Below are 20,699 nucleotides of genomic sequence, written 5' to 3' on the forward strand. Positions count from 1 at the left end.
ACTGCTTGACTGTCTTGCATCTACTTTATAAGATCCCGGGTTAGCACTATCATAATTATAATTATTGACTACACAGGGTAAATATATTCCAAAAGGAGTTTAATAGCATCTTGACAGTGAAAGGTATAGGAATGCTTAAGCAGGGAATATGTATATCTCTTATGGGGGGGGGGGGGTCCTAGGTGATCTCCCCCTAGAAGCCCTGGAGGTTTTTTACTCTGAAAAATCCATTTTGAGACTATTCAGGCCCTTTCAGACAATGATTTCCAAGCTTTACAAGACAGCACCAACATGTGAAAAGCAACTACACAGGGTTGAAATACTTTAAATTTGAAATATACTTTGATAGCATCTTGACAGTAAAAGAGGAAGAGCTTGAGACTGGGATATGTCCACCTCATGTAGTGGGGGGGGGGGGGGTTCCTAGGGGATCTCCCCCTAGAAGTCCTGGAGGTTTTTTACTCTGAAAAATCCATTTTGAGACTATTCAGACCCTCTCAGACAATGATTTCCAAGCTTTACAAGACAGCACCAACATGTGAAAAGCAACTACACAGGGTTGAAATACTTTTGAAATATACTTTGATAGCATCTTGACAGTAAGAGAGGAAGAGCTTGAGACTGGGATATGTCCACCTCATGTGGGGGGTCCGAGGGGGATTTTTACTTTAAAAGCCAATATTTAGACTATTCAGACCCTTTCAAGCAATAACTTAATCTACGTTTTACAAGGCAGCACCATCAAGTATCAGAAACTATTCTTTATAACTCACATAGGGTTGAAATATGTTCTTAATCAGTTAAATGGCATCATTACATTGATGTAGTAAAGGTCAGCACATCTAATGGTAGTATCATTGGTAGGGGAGATTTGGAGTTTAAGGCAATTTTAGACTATCTTGGAAAACATTTCACATCTTTAAAAGACAATATCATCTCAAATTACAATAGGGTGAAAATATTTCAGAAAAGTTTAATACCATTATGACAGTAAAAAGGTTGTTGGTGCATCTGATTGTTGGTTGAATGCATGAGTGACCTCTGGGGGTGAGGGAGTCCTTGTGGGTTTTCCCCCTGGCAGGTCTGCAGTTTTTTGCTTCTATTAAGGCAATGTTAAGGTTATTCATAGCCTTTGAGGTAATATTTCCAAGCTTCGAATAGCTAACATAAATGTCAGTTTTAAATGAGTTTCCCATGTCACATAAAAATGGCCCCCTAATATTGGTATAGTGGCATTAATATTGCGTATATAGTAAAGTCATCGGTATGTTAGAGAACTTTAGGTGGTCATACCTAGTGTATAATAGAAACTGGAAAGTATATTAATCCCTTATGACAGTTCATAGTCACGAGTAGGGAACATTTTAGATTAACTTCTTTTATAAACTATCTATGAAGATTACCATTACGAAACCTTCAAGTTCACTTTTGCCCCAAAGTGCAATGTAAGTGAAGCACTGATTGTGAAACAGCCAAGCATTTACATGACATGTTCTGTAACTAGTGTGGTAGCTAGGTAATACATGTATATTTATAGTTATGCTTGAACCAGTAAGTAATATTAAAGAATTCATGTAAGAAACAGGGAGAAGAACAAATATTTACATGTATCACATTTCAGACAAGGCTATATGCCATTTTAGAAAAAGGATTTTTTTTCTTCCATCACAATCCAAAACACAATGACCCCCCCCCCCCCCCATCCACAATTTTGAAAACAGCATGACCCCCCTACTGCCAATTTCAAAAACAGGGTGACCCCCTCCCAATCCACCCCCCCCCCCCCACCCCCCAGGCCGAAGAAACTGACCGGTCCCTTAAAACAAACTGGCGTGCATAATATGTCACACATAGTATGTTCCTTTGTGCTAGGTTTGGGTATGATCGGTTGGTGCATGCCAGAGATAGGGTATAAATTAACACACAACAAATATGGCTGCCATTCGATCATATTTGATTCGGTCGTAAAACAAAGTGGCGTGCATATGTCACACATAATATGTTGCTAGGTTTGGTTGAAATCAGTTGGTGCAAGCCAAATATATGTGGGTGAACATGCATGGATGAACAGAACCCAATGTATAATCCCCTCCGGGCGGTGCCTGTTGGGGACCAATGTTGTTGTTGTATTTTATTTATTAACGTATCCTACATGTATGTGGACTTAAAGTATACATTTGTTTATATGGTCTGGTACTATTGTTATTAAAACTTGCCACACCCAGCCCCTTGGGCTTATAAGACACAAATCCAACTTGTTGCAAAATAAAACTAATAATGAACATGGTTGAGTGAAAAATGCAGAAATATGAAAAAGTTACAAAATCTCATGATAGGTCAAGTTGTGTTCTGTGGCTCAGTAGTAAGTCGATCAAGGTATTTTTTTGTATGTAAAATGCACATGTGAACAATATCCCACCAGAACATAAGTGATGCTCCAGTAGGCCAATCAAATGGTTCACTGCAGATCATATGAAGAAAAATAAAAAGAATTAACAGTTATGACCTAGTCAGGAGGAAACCATGCAACTGGCCTTTGATGGCTTGGAGTCCAGTGCCAGAGATGTCACCAACAACATAATCAGGAAGACTGTTCCATATCTGGACAGCTGAGTGGATGAAGTTTCTGTCCAGTGAGTAGGTTCTGGCATCTGGGATGGTGAGTGCATGATCTGGCATGGATGTACTGGACTGAGTCTCACACCATCTATCCAGTGGAGGAGGAAGCAATATGGTATACAAGCTAGACAGATCTGTTGGACACTGCCTGGTGTGCATTTTTGTACAGTACTGACACTGCAGCATAATTTGGCATCTATGGGTCAGACTAGGAATGGAATTTATTGAGTGCAGGCAGTGGCTTCGTCAACACCTACATCTGTATGATCTTGAGTGACTTCTTCTGGATGTTGTTGAGTTGGCTGAGACTAGTTGAGGGAGCATTTATCCAACACAGAGATGCATATTCCATGACACTGTGGCCTTGTGCTTTCTATACAGTTACTCTGCCTATAGGGTCAAGTTTGTTGGATACTTTTCTCCAGCTCTGGTGGTAATGGATAAGATATGTTTGGACCAAGCAAGCTTGCTATCAATGGTTACACCTAGAATTTCAAGCTCGTCCTTCACGGCTAGCTGACAGTCTCCAAAGTACAAATTCAATTTGGATGTGGTTCACTTTCTTGATATTATCATCAACTTACACTTTGTTGGCTCAAAGGTTACCTTCTATCTGTCAGCCCAAGCTTTCATCCTGTCAAGATCTCTATTGAGACTAACTGCAACTGCGTTGCTGTCCTTTGGTGAGTGTATTGGAGCAAACAGTATTGAGTCATCAGCATACATGTAGAGTTCGTTCTCTACAAGATCTACAAGATCATCAATGAAGGTATGGGGATTTTAGCCCGACCATTATGGCCCGACTGACTGTGATTTTCATCAGAAAAGTAGACACTTCATTCTGTAGTCATAACATTTCCGTTGTTTATGTGAGGGTTTATCTGCAGCTTGTGTGTTGTTTTGACATGGATTAGTGATGAATTTACATCTATTGTCTATTGCTGTGATTGTTGTACATGTATTTTAGAAGGGAGTATGTATAACAGGCCTGAGATAGTCAACACAAAACCCATGTCATGTAGTTCTAATTTCTCATAACATTCTGTCAGTTGAATGGCACACAATGCATGTATTTTTGGTCGATTGAAATCATAATGATTTTGTTCACAAGGGAATTAATTGTTATTTGTTTACAACAACGTGGTGACAAGTAGCAACACAGGGAAACAATGTGTTTCTATATAGGGATTCTATTTATTCCATATGCCAATACAATATCCTGGTAAGATGATAACAACCGACCTATCAATCAAAATAGCTCCACTGGTTTTTTTGTTCTTTGTCTTTCTTTTTGTAATATGTGTAGAAGTGGTTCTGCTGTTCAGTTCTTCCAGTTTCACAATGCTGTTTTGTTTTATCAAAGTAATAAAGTGGTTACATAAAGAAAATTGGTAAAATATTGTACTTTTATATTATAGTCCACTCATAAGGACCAAGTATTGTGATTACATACAGCACTTACAATAATTAGAATCACCTACAATTATGATGGATATTGGATCGTATCACAATGAAAATGGATATGCACATGTATGTCATAGAACACTGTCCTAATACCAACTTTGAATGAGATCTGTTCAAGCATGTCTGAGTTATGGATTTAGACAGGGAAAATTTGCAAACAAAATGGCTGCAAGGCGGCCATATTGGATCGTATCATGAAACAAATTGACGTGCATATGTATGCCATTGTATGTTGCCCCTGTACCAAGTTTGAAAAAAATCGGTCCAGGCATCTCCAAGAAACGGCTTTTTTATAAATACTCTACATGGTTTGTATCTATGATTAGAATCACCTACAATTATGAATACTCTACATGGTTTGTATCTATAATTAGAATCACCTACAATTATAAATACTCTACATGGTTTGTATCTATGATTAGAATCACCTACAATTATAAATACTCTACATGGTTTGTATCTATGATTAGAATCACCTACAATTATGAATACTCTACATGGTTTGTATCTATGATTAGAATCACATACAATTATGAATACTCTACATGGTTTATATCTATGATTAGAATCACTTACAATTATGAATACTCTACATGGTTTGTATCTATGATTAGAATCACCTACAATTATAAATACTCTACATGGTTTGTATCTATGATTAGAATCACCTACAATTATGAATACTCTACATGGTTTGTATCTATGATTAGAATCACCTACAATTATAAATACTCTACATGGTTTGTATCTATGATTAGAATCACCTACAATTATAAATACTCTACATGGTTTGTATCTATGATTAGAATCACCTACAATTATGAATACTCTACATGGTTTGTATCTATGATTAGAATCACCTACAATTATGAATACTCTACATAGTTTGTATCTATGATTAGAATCACCTACAATTATGAATACTCTACATGGTTTGTATCTATAATTAGAATCACCTACAATTATGAATACTCTACATGGTTTGTATCTATAATTAGAATCACCTACAATTATGAATACTCTACATGGTTTGTATCTATGATTAGAATCACCTACAATTATAAATACTCTACATGGTTTGTATCTATGATTAGAATCACCTACAATTATGAATACTCTACATGGTTTGTATCTATGATTAGAATCACCTACAATTATGAATACTCTACATGGTTTGTATCTATGATTAGAATCACCTACAATTATAAATACTCTACATGGTTTGTATCTATGATTAGAATCACATACAATTATAAATACTCTACATGGTTTGTATCTATGATTAGAATCACCTACAATTATAAATACTCTACATGGTTTGTATCTATGATTAGAATCACCTACAATTATGAATACTCTACATGGTTTGTATCTATGATTAGAATCACCTACAATTATGAATACTCTACATGGTTTGTATCTATAATTAGAATCACCTACAATTATGAATACAGTACTCTACATGGTTTGTATCTATAATTAGAATCACCTACAATTATGAATACTCTACATGGTTTGTATCTATGATTAGAATCACCTACAATTATAAATACTCTACATGGTTTGTATCTATAATTAGAATCACTTACAATTATGAATACTCTACATGGTTTGTATCTATCAATATTCTACATTGTTTGTGATATATGAAGTCAACATTTTTGTTAATATTGTTATATTATGTTTTGTTATTGTTTATTAAGGTGTCCTATTTGGACTTAACAAATTATATAATACTTAAATAAAATTTACAAAAAAAAGAGCCACATCAGCTATTAACTTTTATTTCACCTGACATTTTTTTATTCTATTTTTTCATACTGTAAATAATAAGGTTGAACTCCTAACTCTAACCTTAACTTAAAATTGGTAATGTTGTAGATGTTTGATAAGTTACTTACCAATTGCTGCATCTACATCTTTATAGTAGCTAGTCCGTAAGTCCATTTCTTCTCTACCTGGTAAGTCCCATACTGTAACAGACACCACGGTGTGCTCAGGTACATTTAATTTCTTCACTACATTTTCTGTAATTTAAAAAACAGTGCCAATGGCATTGTAGCACAACTGTAGTTTTTAAAAATATTAATCCACATGCTGATCGATGACTCGTTATAGGTGTTCATTTGCTGAATGATTATCCAGTTGCCTATCCAGCCCGTTGTTATCTTTGCAATGTACGCTATCATTTGGCTGTTGCTATGGGCGTAGTCATGGTGCTAGACATATTTGCATACATTTTTTGAATGTTCATTCACTTGTCTATGAATCACTGATGTTATCTTTGCAATATACCATCATATGGCTGTTGCTATGGGTGGGTCTTGTTGCTAAGTACATTTGCATACATTCTTTGAATAGTTATTCATTTGTCTAGTATTAATCCCTATTATCTTTGCAATATACACGACAATTTAGCTGTTGCTATGGGCATGGTCTTGTTACTAGGCACATTTTAAATATTTGTTCACTTGTTTATTAATCCCTGTTCTTATCTTTGCAATATGTGTGATTATTTGGCTGTTGTTATGGCCATATTTGCATACACTTTTTGAATGTTTGTTCAATTGTCTAAGAATCCCTGTGGTTATCTTTGTGAAATACAGCACTGATTGGCTGTTGCTAAAGGCGTGGTCATCGTTGCTAGGGATATTTGCATACATGTTTTAAATGTTACTCACTTGCCTACCATATGATGTTATTATAGCAAAATATATAAGCATTTGATTGTTGCTAAGGGCGTGGTCATCAGTGTGTGAACTTGAGGGAAAATGACTACTGGTCATAAGGACCGACATGTAGCAAAAGCTGCTGGTCCTTAAGGAAAAGTGCTGGTCCATACTCAATGCAGTTCATGTTCACGACCTGTATCTACATCACCCCCCCCCCCCCACACACACACACACACACACACACACTTACAGATCAAATGATTTTGAACTTTAATATGACACAACATATCTTCTGATATACTAAAGTAAAAGATAGTACGACGAATTGTTTACTATCCACTTTTATTTCATCAATCTGTTCTTAAAATTGAAAATTTCCACTCACAGAGTCAAAAAATAACTTGGAAGCAAATTATGGATTCGCAACCAAGTAATTTTTGACTCTGTTAGTAGAGATTTTCATTTGTAACTATATGAACCCAGAGACTATGAATTTTCATTCCCGCATAATCTGTTCCTATAGACTATCGTGGTCTGAGACTGATTGTATTATATTCATTCCATATAAATACAGATCCATAATTGTAGATAATATGGGTGAATGAATCATTAAATCTACATCATCTGCAATCTCTAAGAGATCACAGCTGTTCTCTCCTTCCTCACTGTACGATTCACTAAATTCTGAATCACATAATCCAAAGTCAGATTCATCGTCTGTGTCAACAGCTGATGTAGCTTTCCCACTCTTAGTGAACGTAGACCCACACACTCATCATAGCAGAAAGTTTTATCGAATAACTATCCCTCTTGAAAACTGTGTATTCGCTTTATTTCAATTTCATCCATACAGTGACAAGGAGCGGTTTTGTCTTCTTTCAGTGTCTACACAAATGTTGATCGGGAAACCTGCTAACATTTACGAACTTTAATACCAGCCTTTAAAATAAACAGTGTCTGTTTCGTCTTCTTCTTCAGAAGCTCATTGTCGCCTTCTAAATATCGGCACATACTTAAAAATACAAAGTGGAACTGTCTCAAACACGTTAAAAGTTTCATACTTCAAACAGTAAACTTTACAACAGTGATTACTAGTATTATATGGCGGAAAAAGACGCATGCACCGAATGTGTAAAATGAGTCTGAATGTCCAAGACGTTCTGATTAGTCAAGACACAAATAATTAGAGAAATTCAACCAATCATGTGTTTGCTAACATAATTTCATAAAGTAAATGCTGTATGCCACGTCATATGTAGACATGATATCAACACTGACAACAACACATGTAGTGAGCTAGCTCTGTCGCTTGACTTGAACGAGATGTCGAGAGTAAATTACATGTAGGTAACACCAGATCAGATTCATGTAGGTGAAATTGGATATACAATGTATCTTTGAATAAATGTTATTATTTACTCCAAATTCGTATTGGTCATAAGGACCGATAAGTTGTTGTGATTCTGAAAAACTGACGGTCCGAAATGTAATCTGTTGGTCTCGGACCGAAAGAACGGCGTTAATTTCACACACTGCATTACTGGGACAAGCCATTAGCCAAGCAAGTGGGCTTGTTATCAAAGAGTACCAATATTTACACATGTGATGATGGGCTCTTACATAACACAAGTAAACAGCTGTAAAACCTCTATTCGGCCGTCTGCATGGACTGCAATTGAGGCAAACCTTATCTCTGTCTTATATCAGTTGTTATCAATTTATTAGGCTATTATAAGTAACGCTACAAACAGCTTTAGAGATGCAAACAACTTTTATGACACCCGTTTTCGCCAGGCAAGCCCGCGGGTTTGTTGCACTTGGACCGCTAATGGCTTGTGAATGTCATGGGTGGTCATGGTTGCTAGGGTCAATTGTGTCAAAATGTTTTGAACAAAATCTGCACAATGTCACTTCAAAAAGCATCTCACCAAATTTCAGTCTCATTGACAAAGTACTTTTTGAGATATGTTTTTTGATCAAAATTAACATTTCTAAACTTAATTAGCATATCAATGATGAGATCATCATATGCTTAATATTTCTTCATCTATACACCCCCAGATGCATCTCCATTAAATTTCAGTCCAATCTGCTCAGTAGTTTTTGGAATTTAAGATTTTTGACCGAAAAGACACATTTTTACCCTAATGTGCATATCACTGATGGAATCATCATGTCACAAATCTTAACCTACACACCCCTAAGAACGTTCCCAACAAATATCAGACCAATCTGCACGGTAGTTTTTGAGTTTGAGTTTTTTTACCAAAAAAATGACATTCTTTTACCCAAATCACATACCTGTGATGCGACAATTTTGCTTTGAACAATTTCCCAACTAGACATCAATAGTAATGTCCCCACCAAATACCAAGGCAATCAGTCTGGCGGTTTTTGAGTTTAACCATCATTGGCCTCATGGGATTGTTGTTTACCACTAGCCCCTAATTAACATACACGTACATGTAAGGTAAGAGTGAGTGTTATGTAATCAGATTGATATCAAAATACTTAAGACTTGCATATTTTAAAAATCAGGCAAGGTATTGAATGGAAAATAAATTTTCTACATCACTCTTGCAAATACATACATTGAAATGTCACACACATAACTGAAATATGGATTCAAACAATAAAATATTAATAAAAAACTAACATGAATTCTTTTTTATTGACATATCTCAAATAAACAAAATATTTATATTACAAACAAAATTCAAAATACCAACATTTAGTTCCTACAAAACTTCTGTATATTGGTTAAATGCTCAAAATCTACAAAAAAATTGGCAGAAAATGTTATTTTTAGTTGTAGAATGAAAAAAAAAAAATAATGGCTCACTAATCTGATTATGACACTATAGTCGGTCCCGCACCGGCAATGAAAGGCACAAAAATATCTGAAGTTATCGCCCCAATAAATTGTGGGAAACATAGGGCTATGATTGGGGTAAGAGATGAATTTTAACCTATAATTTGTATAATACTGCATTGTGGGAAACATAGGGCTATGATTGGGGTAAGAGATGAATTTTAACCTATAATTTGTATAATACTGCATTGTGGGAAACACAGGGTATGATTGGGGTAAGAGATGAATTTTAACCTATAATTTGTATAATACTGCATTGTGGGAAACACAGGGTATGATTGGGGTAAGAGATGAATTTTAACCTATAATTTGTATAATACTGCATTGTGGGAAACACAGGGTATGATTGGGGTAAGAGATGAATTTTAACCTATAATTTGTATAATACTGCATTGTGGGAAACACAGGGTATGATTGGGGTAAGAGGTCAATTTTAACCTATAATTTGTATAATACAGCATTGTGGGAAACATGGGGTATGATTGGGGTAAGAGGTCAATTTTAACCTTTTGTATAATACTGCATTGTACGAAACAGTATGATTTAATATGGTATCAGGTAAACTTACCTATACTAACTGTACTAGTTGGTCTGTATCCATAGTCAAACTGATTCTTGGTATATCGTAAAAAGATACTGGTTTTGCCAACTTTGGCATCACCTGTTGATTAAATTTAAAACAACAAAATGAACAGTTAGATATCAGCAATGACCTATTCTGACATGTCTAAACATTTTAAATGATTTTTATATTTATGTTGCACTTTCACCATCAATGTATAGCTGTAGAACACATTGAGAGTACTCATGGTATTTTGTATGACTACTTACAAAGTTCTTAGTGACTGTATGTTTACGAGTGGAAAAAGAGAAAAAAGTTAAAGCATGTACAAATACCCCTGTTCTACCAAACTTCTCTTTGTCTACTATTCAGAATCAGACTTGCTCCTGTCATTCTATGTCACAATCATATTTGCATACTTTCAAAACTGGTAAATTTACTTTATGTACATCTGTTGGTCAGTTTGGCATGAGTCTGATGTGCACAGATACTTTAATTTGTACTTAATTCAATTGTCAAAATGTCAATGATCGATGACGATTTGTAATATTTGTGGCACTGGCAGCTGAAGGCTTACTTCTGTCGTGCCAAATCCCAGAATGTGACAAATGTAAATCATAAATGATAAACACTTGAAACAGAAGTCGTCATATTCAGACAAGTTTTACTTACATTTTAAAAATAAATTTCATATTACAGTTGGTCAAAATTACTGGACATGGCCATGCCACTGTACAATCTGACTTGACCTTGTGACAGGTGATGAATGAAAGTCATGTGATTACATTATTTACATAGCTCTGTTGGATGCCATTGTTGATAGTGATAGACAATAAAGTTACAGTTTTCATAAATTTGATTCAAAATTATTGAAACAAGACTTAGATACGTTGTGTCTGCTCGTTAGACATGGGACATGCCTACTCTTCAAGATGACGTGACGGAATAAACCATTCAACAATAAAGAATGGGTTGGGTACGGGGTGTGTGTGTGTGGGGGGGGGGGGGGGGTGGACCTGTTCAAGCATGTCTGAGTTATGGCTTTGGATAGGGAAAATTGGCAAACAAAATGGCTGCTAGGCGGCCATATTGGATCATATCATAAAACAAATTGATGTGCATATGTATACCATTGTATGTTGCCCCTGTACTAAGTTTGAAAAAAAATCAGTCCAGGCATCTCCAAGAAACGGCTCTGGATGGACGGACGGATGGACGGACGGAACCCAATCCATAATCTAACAAATACCAATTGTCCTCATTATGTGATAAATATATAATCCCATGATAAATACATGCATATAATCCCATGAAATCACTGCTACTGTTACATATAGTTTGACATCATAATGCTCTTCATATGATTCCATGGACAGCAAATACTCACCTGTGGCTCGTATTTGTATTAGTCTACGGAATCATACTCGGAGCATTACCATATAAAACCAGCATTGATTTCATGGGATTATTTATAATTGTCCATACTGACACTCCTGCATCATGGAGTTATGTGTAATAATGGAAGCTTGTATCAGTGTGTACAAGTACAATTCAATATTCTGTATGTATACCATAATTATAACGTCAGTCATACTAGTATATGTCACCTTGGTTGCAGCTGCAATAACGCCTTTGATTTGTAATCACTTATTCTTTTTGTTATATTTTTACTTTTCGTTTTTTAGTGAAGATATCAGTATTAGTCTTTTACAATAATTCAAAAAACAAGAGTGAAAATTGAATACAGTTACTGCAGCTATCTATGGAGCTGATCTACAATTTCTGTTGGTTATAACACCATCTTGGCTATCTATCTATAATTCATAAACCTCCCTCTGCGAAAAAGTTGTTTTCGCACATGTTACTAGTCTGTAAGATACAGACATTCGTACCAGGCTCAGCCAGCACCCATCGGTTAAGAAGTCTGATACTGACAGGGCTGAACAACACGACGTATCTTACACTTACAGTCTAACCTGTTACAAGATGTACCTCACTACATCATATGGCTGAATTCGTAAATAAACAATGACAAATTCTCAGTCCCTTTAAATATTACAGGCAACATTGTGATTTGAACCTCTGATAAAAGTCCTTTCAATTGATGGAGGAAAGTGTTAATCTAGATTACTTACCCACAAGAACAATCTTAAATGACGGCACGTCTTCATTCTTCTTATCAAAAACACCGTCATAATTAACACCTGTTGATTCGAGAAAGGAAATACACCAGATGTGATGTGACGAAGTCGTTATCTTTGATCGTTGACGCAAAATACACCTACTGTTTGGGTGATAAACCTTAAAAAGTGGAAGTGTGAACTGTCTGAAGCAACACCAAGTATCGCATCAGCACAAACATCTGACATTGGTGGTCCAAAAAGAACACAACTTACTGTTTTGGGTGCCGCAACCTGACCCCATTTTGAGAAACCATTACCGTTGACCTTTTACCTCGCGGATGAATATAAATGCCTATTGGTGTGAGTAAACCAAGAAATTATGTGGAAATTCTACTATATTGTGGACATCTTTTTCAGCAAACATGTCTTCTATGATGACAAGTTCAAGTATTTGTGTCCCTAAAATGCGAGAAATTACTGGTGACGAGTCACCAGTGTGTGTTTATTTGTTACTGGCGGATGGTAACACTGATTATTTTAGGTGTAATTCACCGTAAACGCTGCCCGGGCAACAAATCAATCATTAACTGTGACGTCACTAAGATCATGTTTACGTCATTTTATATTCCCATATTCTACCCAGCTGGTCAGACCTCTGCTTCTATCTTTGTACGTTCTGGTGAACAGTGGGGCATGCAGGGAAATATCTAACGAAATGATAATTCGATTTTAATACGGCGACATGCAAAGGAACAAATAGTAAAAATCCGCGCCGATTCACCTGAAGTAAACTGTTTACATGTTTGCTGTCGATGTCACAGGCATGGCATGACACTTTTCTTTGAAAGTGGAAAGTTGAAAAGTTTCCAATAAATGGAATAATAGAAGGTGAGAGTGAACTGTGGCGCTATTGTCCGAATTACTCTCCGTTGCAGCAATAGTCGAGACCTCAACCAGCAACGTGTGAACGACTTTCCTTTGCCATTTATAGATCAGTGAAAGCCATAACATTTCCCTTTCTATTAACTACTTGTTTTTCCAGTGAAATGAAATGACGGTGGTAACACCCATAGCGACCTTCTACCACCTGTACTATCTTCACATCAGACACCTCGTCGGCGACTTTCACACAGACAGACCGAATTTACACAGATTAATGTACATTAATAATTCTTTTGTTTCTGTGAGTGAAACAAAGGAAGTACGTCTGATCAGCTTGTTGACATGTAGTCAAAGTAGATGCTATATTTTAGTTTATCTTAGTTGGCTAGAAAGGTCGAGTCTGAACCACATGCAACTCGACCGTACTCTGGGAAGGAGCGTTTGCACGTACCAAATACTATGTTGATCCCACCGTACCACACTGACCATGCACCACCTGCAGATGTGGTAAGTTTGTCGTTTCATATATAACACACCCCCTCCCCCCCCCCCGATAAATCTAACATTCGTGTCACCTTATTTCAAATCTGGATATGTTAGTCTATCCTTGGATGTTACACTTCCATGGCCTACCGATATCGATCAATCTTTAATGGACCCCCCCCCCCCTTTCTCCCCTTATCTTGTCACATGTTACTGGATATGGAAACAGTGAGTGTCCGGTGAGTGATTCCATAGTTTGACTAAAATGGGTAGTGAAATATACGTTACTACTATACCATGTATACTAGTGTTTTATGTTGGAAATAATTTAGTACACTTTATATCATGGAGGTAGGAAGGCTGTATGTATACTGTGTCATATATTCTGTTGTTCCATGGTTGAAAGTTTCTGTTGTGTAATGGTAGTTGGCATGGTTTTTTGAATATAGGACTGATTTAGTTTTTGTTTTTAACTGTTGACCAGCTAGCTATAAATACATACCATGAAGTTAGAAGATCATCTACAGCTTCTATCTCCATTTATCACACATAGTAAATACCAGTATGGTAAAGTTGAACAGACAATTTTCTCATAGGCATATGTCATCAAAAGTATAATTTGTAAGTTCACACCTTGCGCAACCCAGAATAAACCGTTGTCATGTGGTCTGTCAAAGTTTTACAATGTATTGACAGATTGCAAGTCGGCGATATCGTTAACTTTCGTTCATTTTATTTACTCACTGCTAAATATGCAACTAGACTTTAGTCATCTATTAACTAAAAACAAACTGTGAATTCACTTTCGTACTTTGTAACGCGTTTATGATTTATTGCCCGGTGGTTCCACGTACTTCCCCAATATCGTGTTCGTCCGTTCACTTGGCCACAGACAGCCTTAAGCGTGTGAGTAAATTCGACAACGTTACGCTCTCTGCATCGAGAAACAAGATGGCTAGGCGACGACGCGGTAGAAAGCGAAAGGCAAGGAAGGTAAGGGTTATAGATAAAGACTAATTCTACTAATATACACCAGAATTGGCGCCACTGTCCGTCCATCTAAGGTAAAACACTGGCAATAGGTCAACCCAGTTGTGACTAGATGTGAAAGTGTCAATCTCTCGTATAGGTACAGGTATTGCAGTGAAATTTTCGATAAGTTTATGAGACAGTTTTAGTAGATTTGTCCAGCTGATTAAAACCTATATGTAGTGTTAGGATCGACACGGGTAAGTATGTATGCTAATCAGAAAAGGATCGATGTATGTATATCTTTACAAGTGTGTAATCAAGAGTCAACACGAGCTAACATGCTGAGATACTGTACGTGTAACTGGCACCACCATCACCTACGTCGTGAAAGCGATCGCGAACAGTGTACAGCGAAAGTGAAATATAACCCTTAGTGACGTAGGTGTGCGGAATTTCCCAACCCACTAAAAATCAATTCTCGGTCGAGCGAAGACACGCGTAGGTAATCCCTACCGCCTCTAGGCTCTAACGTAAGCCATTTACCATTGGTAGCTTAGTGTTCCTCAGACCTCTTTTTTCAAGAAAACTCACCAGGGAAAAGCGATCCCGTAGCCTTTCACCTGTTTCAGGCGTTAATTAATGGATGGCGGTGTTCTTTTTAGGGGATCGTTTTGATCCGATTAACAAGTGTGATGCCAAGATTGATACATATGGTCAATATTGACTGACTGTCTTTTGTTTGATGACTGGGTCTCTCTCTCTCTCTCTCTCTCTCTCTCTCTCTCTCTCTCTCTCTCTCTCTCTCTCTCTCTCTCTCTCTCTCTCTCTCTCTCTCTCTCTCTCTCTCTCTCTCTCTGCTCATTGTCACGTGATATAGATGGTGAGATTGATATGCATATATTTCATGTGAACTATACCTATACGGTATCATTACGATTTACACCTCCACTAGTTAGGGACTACGTTGACATCCACACTACGTGTGAACGTGGTGGTTGGAGCGTAATCGTCATGCACATATTCATCTCATTGAAAATTAATTGTGTTTCATCAAATCATGTAATCCGTAGCCGAGACTTTGTTACTACATTGTTGTGAGTGATACAATAGGGGTGGCTTAATCTAAATCTCAGACACTATGGAATACTGATTCCAAGATATTTAATTCTTAAGTTTCACCACAGACCCTCCAACCACAGAGGTCTCCTCCTATACCTCCATGGTTTCACTGTACTGTTTTGTCTAGACGTAATATTCTCTGATTTATGATGCGACTTTAAGCCTAGAATGCTGTCATGAGTGCATTTTGTTCCACTTTTACCATACCTACATGTAGTAGGAGAATCCCACACGACTGGATTCTGCACTTTTAGTGTGTGTGTGGGGGGGGGGAGGGGGAGATACACCAGAGAAATTGAACAAAATAGTTTTTCACGATGAAGGGAGGGAGATCATGAGTTATTTGAGAGCGATCAACTAATATCATGTAGTAGTTCGAGTGGGCTGCTGATAATACTATTTGATATTTCGTCTTGGTCTACTAAGACACACTTCTTCCCTGTCTGTACTATTATACAACCTGTTTACTGTAGCCTGGAATCGATGGGGATGGGGGTTGTTGTTTAATTTCCCTACACCATGGAAATCAAAAATTCAAAATCCCCAATATAATGGCCTGGATTCTAGGCTAGCTTATTGTGCTGTCGAGATAAATGTACATGTTTAGTTGGTCGTACGTCCTAGTCCTTGCTGAAAGATGAATCTCGACAGCGCAGCAAACAGGCTAAGATCGGACGTTTATTTACAATGAAATGTGCTGTTAGCCCCAATGAGGACCGCCCGGAGGGGGCTACTAGTATTACATTGGATTCGGTCCGTGCTTCCGTTCGTTCGCCCTCATATCTTTAGCATGCACCAACTGATTTCAACCATGGATGTCTCACTAATATATCCATGTTTCAACCAAACCTGACACAAAGGTACCATACCATGTGAGGCATGTGCATGTCACTTTTTTTGTGACTGAATCAAATATGGCTGAATGGCGGTCATACTTGTTATTAAATTTCACCATATGCATCATAACTTTGTACATGTATGTGTAATATGTAGTGACTCCAATAAAGTGCCCACGCCCATACTATCAAATATGAGATTCCTTTCGAGACTTTGACCTTGAAAGTCTTCAAGGTCAAATAGCCAAATTTTGGTTTTCTATATAGCTTTTCGAATCAAACATTAAGTGAAAATATTTTAATCATGACTTGGGTTTGACCATGTCACTAAGGCAAGTTACTTAATTTTGTGACATTGACCTACATAGCAAAATGGCGACCATGTTTGTGATAAAAAATCACATTTTGCCAGTTATCTCCAAGGGTTTGATACCTATGGACACCATTCAAGTGTATACCCCCTTACATTTAGTTAAATACTTCTCCGGTTTTGTGTGATATGTATGGTTTTGCTTTGTTGTTGTTGTTGTTGTTGTTGTTTCTCTGAGGACAAAACTCGATTAGTTGTTTCGTCAACTATTTTTGCCCTCATTAAAATAAAGTATTACATCAACGGCGGGTTTTCTACTGAGACCATGGAGAGAGAGAGAGAGAGAGAGAGAGAGAGAGAGAGAGAGAGAGAGAGAGAGAGAGAGAGAGAGAGAGAGAGAGAGAGAGAGAGAGAGAGAGAGAGAGAGAGAGAGAGAGAGAGAAGCTAATTAAACTAAAAACCCAACACTACATTTGTTGCATCACGGGGAGAGTCAAACAAAGCATTTCCATGTTAAAATTGCTAACACACTAGCTGGGTCTATGTCTTCGACTGAAGGCTTGCTCTTCCCAGTGTGGAAAGGTGAACATGTTCTGAAGTAAAAGCAGAACAAGACATCTACAAAATCTACAGAAGTCTTTGTACTTCTGGTTCTGTTGTTTTTATCGAACTATTTTTTATGCTGCACTCTCATTATCTATACACTGACGGTACAGTTGTGTATTTCACTTCAGCTGATAAATATTGGCCGGAAACTCCTCAAACCTGTACGACAATCGAAACCCATTCTTTGTACAAGGCGATTGGCACAGTCAATGAATATCATGTTACAGTTTGGTTGATTTCCTGAGAAAGTGGCCAACATTTTCTATGCGATTTAGTGTAAGACATTCCAGTTTAAAACAACATTTCCAGTAACAAGGAAATTTGATTAATATGTACGACGCTGACGTTAGTAAGACAACGGCAAGTCTCTTGGCTAGCAGTCAGTGCACGACATCAGTTAACTAGGTTTATAGTATCTATGACTTTCACCTCGAGTGTTTCTGACAGGCACTTTCCTGGTGTCCATCACGTTACGATAATCAAACTATGGGGTCTATTAATCAACAGGTGGTTGATATGTTCGCAACAAGGTCGTACGGTACGGTGTCATTAGAACCACGCCTGTTAATCACTCTGCATTACAAGTTTCCTATTGTGTAAAGACATTTATTTCCCGCCATCTTAATGTGTCTCCAAACATTGGTTGAGGTTATACCTTTTCTTTTTTTTGAAGACATGAATCTTAATTTCGATCTGATTTAGGACCACAATAAAATCATAATTTAGAATAAACAAAAGTTTACTGGTTGAAAAGCATAAAAATTTCAATTAACATTTTGACTGATAAACATGTTGACAATAAAAGTGGTTAATGTTTCACAAAGTAGGTAAATTGTTGAATATTATATCTGCTGCTGCACACACTATAGGTAGACATATTTAGTAGGGGAGTTTCAGTTTGTAAAGCTGCAAGGTAGAAATTGAATGATTGCCAAGAACTGGGCAGTGGCTTGTGTTGTCCATGAAAGTAAAAGTCTAAGCAATGGAGGGTAATGCACCCGTTCTGTTTTACATACGAATTCCTTGTTGTCTTGATTATATGCCTTCAGTATCTGGCCACATTTTACCAGTGAACAATAGAAAGCACTACACAGCTCCTTGTTGATGTGAATTCTTTGTTTGGTGCCAAGACATGGGGTTAAACTACTGGTCACTACTACTACTACTACTACTACTACTACTACATGTACTACCACACTATGTATGGTTTAAAGTTACAGGTTCTATATGCATGGTTCGTCTACAGGCAGTGCATCTGATTTGATATTCACCAGGTGTGGAGAAGGTGAAAACCAAATACCAGCCAAGGGGCTTTGATAACACAAAGCATGTCAGTATCACCGACTTCCATGCACAAAGCAATGGAGTTCATGACACTTTTGTAATTGTTTGGTTTTTATATAATATCAAACTATCTAGATCAGTTTGTGGGCAGTGGCATATATGATATACAAAAGACATACTAGTAGTTGAACATGTAACTTTAAACAAACATAAATACTATATCCACACAAATGGCAGTTGGAAAGTAAACATATTGAGAGCCTTCATAGACAAAACAACTTACTACACTTGAAAGAGGTCAGAGTGTGTCGATTATCTCAATGGGTGATACACAACTACTTTCTTAGCAAGGTAAAGGCAAAGATTATAGTTTTGTGTCTGGTCAGTGTATTAAAACCCACTGTTGGTATCCATTGGGTCATTGTCTGCCCTACAACACCATTAATACATACTACTACTATTTTGTAGACCATGGAGTAGACTGGCACCAGTCCCTTGCCACATTTTGTAATGTTTTGAGTTTGACATTCATTTAGAAATGTACTCAATGTTTAAAAAGAATTGCAAATGGGCTACAACACCATTGGTGTTTTGTCTAATTTGATGACAGTATTTAAGTTTCAGCTCTATCACCTGTGTTGCCTTGGTTACACTTTGATTTTAAGCACAACTGAACTGTGTGGTGTGTGTGGATGACTTAAACTCAAAAACTGTTGTCTAGTTGGAAACAAGGTAATAATAGGGACAGTTAGGTAAGTGATTATATATTCAAAAAATGTATTCAAATATGCCTAGCAACAAGACCACGCCAATAGCAACAGCCAAATGCTGGTCAAAGATAACAACAGGAATGGGTAGGCACATGAATAAAGATTCAAAAATGTATGCAAATAATGATTAGCAAACAAAAGAAAGCCCAAAGCGATAGCCAAATGATGATGTTTATTGCAAAAATGAAACATGGGTTGAGTAGATTCCAAACATTTACGCAAATATGCCAAGGAAAAGGCCACGCCCCTAGCAACAGTAAAATACAGTTGTGCTATAATGATGATATTTTTTCAAGACATCATTTTTATTCTTTTCATTTAATTAGGCAACCTATTTAAAATAACAAATTAATAAAAACATAGTTTTTTTGAGTACAATATACATGTTTCCATGGCTTTTTGAACCACACACTTTGTCAGGTTCTGATAATAATATTTCATATAATTCTAGTTCTTATCAACAAAGTCCTCTGTATGACACATTCAGTTTTACTCCTCCACTTAAACAAATAACACAGATAGAACACACACAGAGGGAATTAAAACCTTTTCGAGTGTAACCTCTTGGCATGAATTTGTGGAATTTCATAAAAAAGGTGTATTTGGCACTGGTATTTGGAGTGTGCTGTGGTGATCTTGATTGTGCTGTTATGGAGTTGAGTGTGCTGTGGTGATCTTGATTGTGCTGTGATGGAGTTGAGTGTGCTGTGGTGATCTTGATTGTGCTGTGATGGAGTTGAGTGTGCTGTGGTGATCTCTATCGTGTTGTGATGGTGTTGAGTGTGCTGTGGTGATCTTGATTGTGCTGTGATGTTGTTGAGTGTGCTCTGGCGATCTTGTTGTGCTGTGATGCAGTTGAGTGTGCTGTGGTGATCTTGATTGTGTTGTGATGGAGTTGAGTGTGCTGTGGTGATCTTGATTGTGCTGTGATGGAGTTGAGTGTGCTGTGGTGATCTTGATTGTACTGTGATAGAGTTGAGTGTGCTGTGGTGATCTCTATCGTGTTGTGATGGTTTTGAGTGTGCTGGTCTTGATTGTGCTGTGATGCAGTTGAGTGTGCTGTGCTGACTCTGGTTCTGGTAACTGTGATTCTACTGACCACTTCAGTGTAGTGTCGTGTTCCTG

The 20,699-nt window shown here is 37.1% G+C and overlaps 2 protein-coding genes across 5 annotated transcripts in view; one reads left to right on the top strand and one right to left on the bottom strand.

Annotated features, from left to right (window-relative positions):
* The window catches only part of LOC144432615 (uncharacterized), a 56,453-nt gene extending 43,809 nt beyond the window's left edge, over positions 1-12,644 (bottom strand). For 3 of the 4 annotated variants that reach the window (XM_078120871.1, XM_078120874.1, XM_078120875.1), the window contains exons 1-4: positions 12,586-12,644; positions 12,325-12,393; positions 10,196-10,288; positions 5,985-6,110 (exon numbers count right to left, since the gene is read on the bottom strand). In XM_078120871.1, the coding sequence (XP_077976997.1) occupies positions 5,985-6,110; positions 10,196-10,288; positions 12,325-12,393; positions 12,586-12,613 (316 nt within the window). In that variant the 5' untranslated portion in view covers positions 12,614-12,644. Of the gene's footprint in view, positions 1-5,984; positions 6,111-9,056; positions 9,116-10,195; positions 10,289-12,324; positions 12,394-12,585 lie in introns of those variants that run through there. The other variant, XM_078120872.1, reaches the window with a different exon arrangement.
* A 1,929-nt stretch (positions 12,645-14,573) lies between these two features.
* Positions 14,574-20,699, top strand: part of LOC144432650 (PR domain zinc finger protein 1-like) — a 68,815-nt gene continuing 62,689 nt past the window's right edge. The window contains exon 1 of the mRNA XM_078120915.1: positions 14,574-14,670. Within this exon, the coding sequence (XP_077977041.1) occupies positions 14,629-14,670 (42 nt within the window). The 5' untranslated portion in view covers positions 14,574-14,628. The remainder of the gene's footprint in view (positions 14,671-20,699) is intronic.

The sequence above is a fragment of the Glandiceps talaboti genome, chromosome 3 (genome assembly GCF_964340395.1).
Source record: "Glandiceps talaboti chromosome 3, keGlaTala1.1, whole genome shotgun sequence".
Classification (NCBI taxonomy): Eukaryota; Metazoa; Hemichordata; class Enteropneusta; family Spengelidae; genus Glandiceps; species Glandiceps talaboti.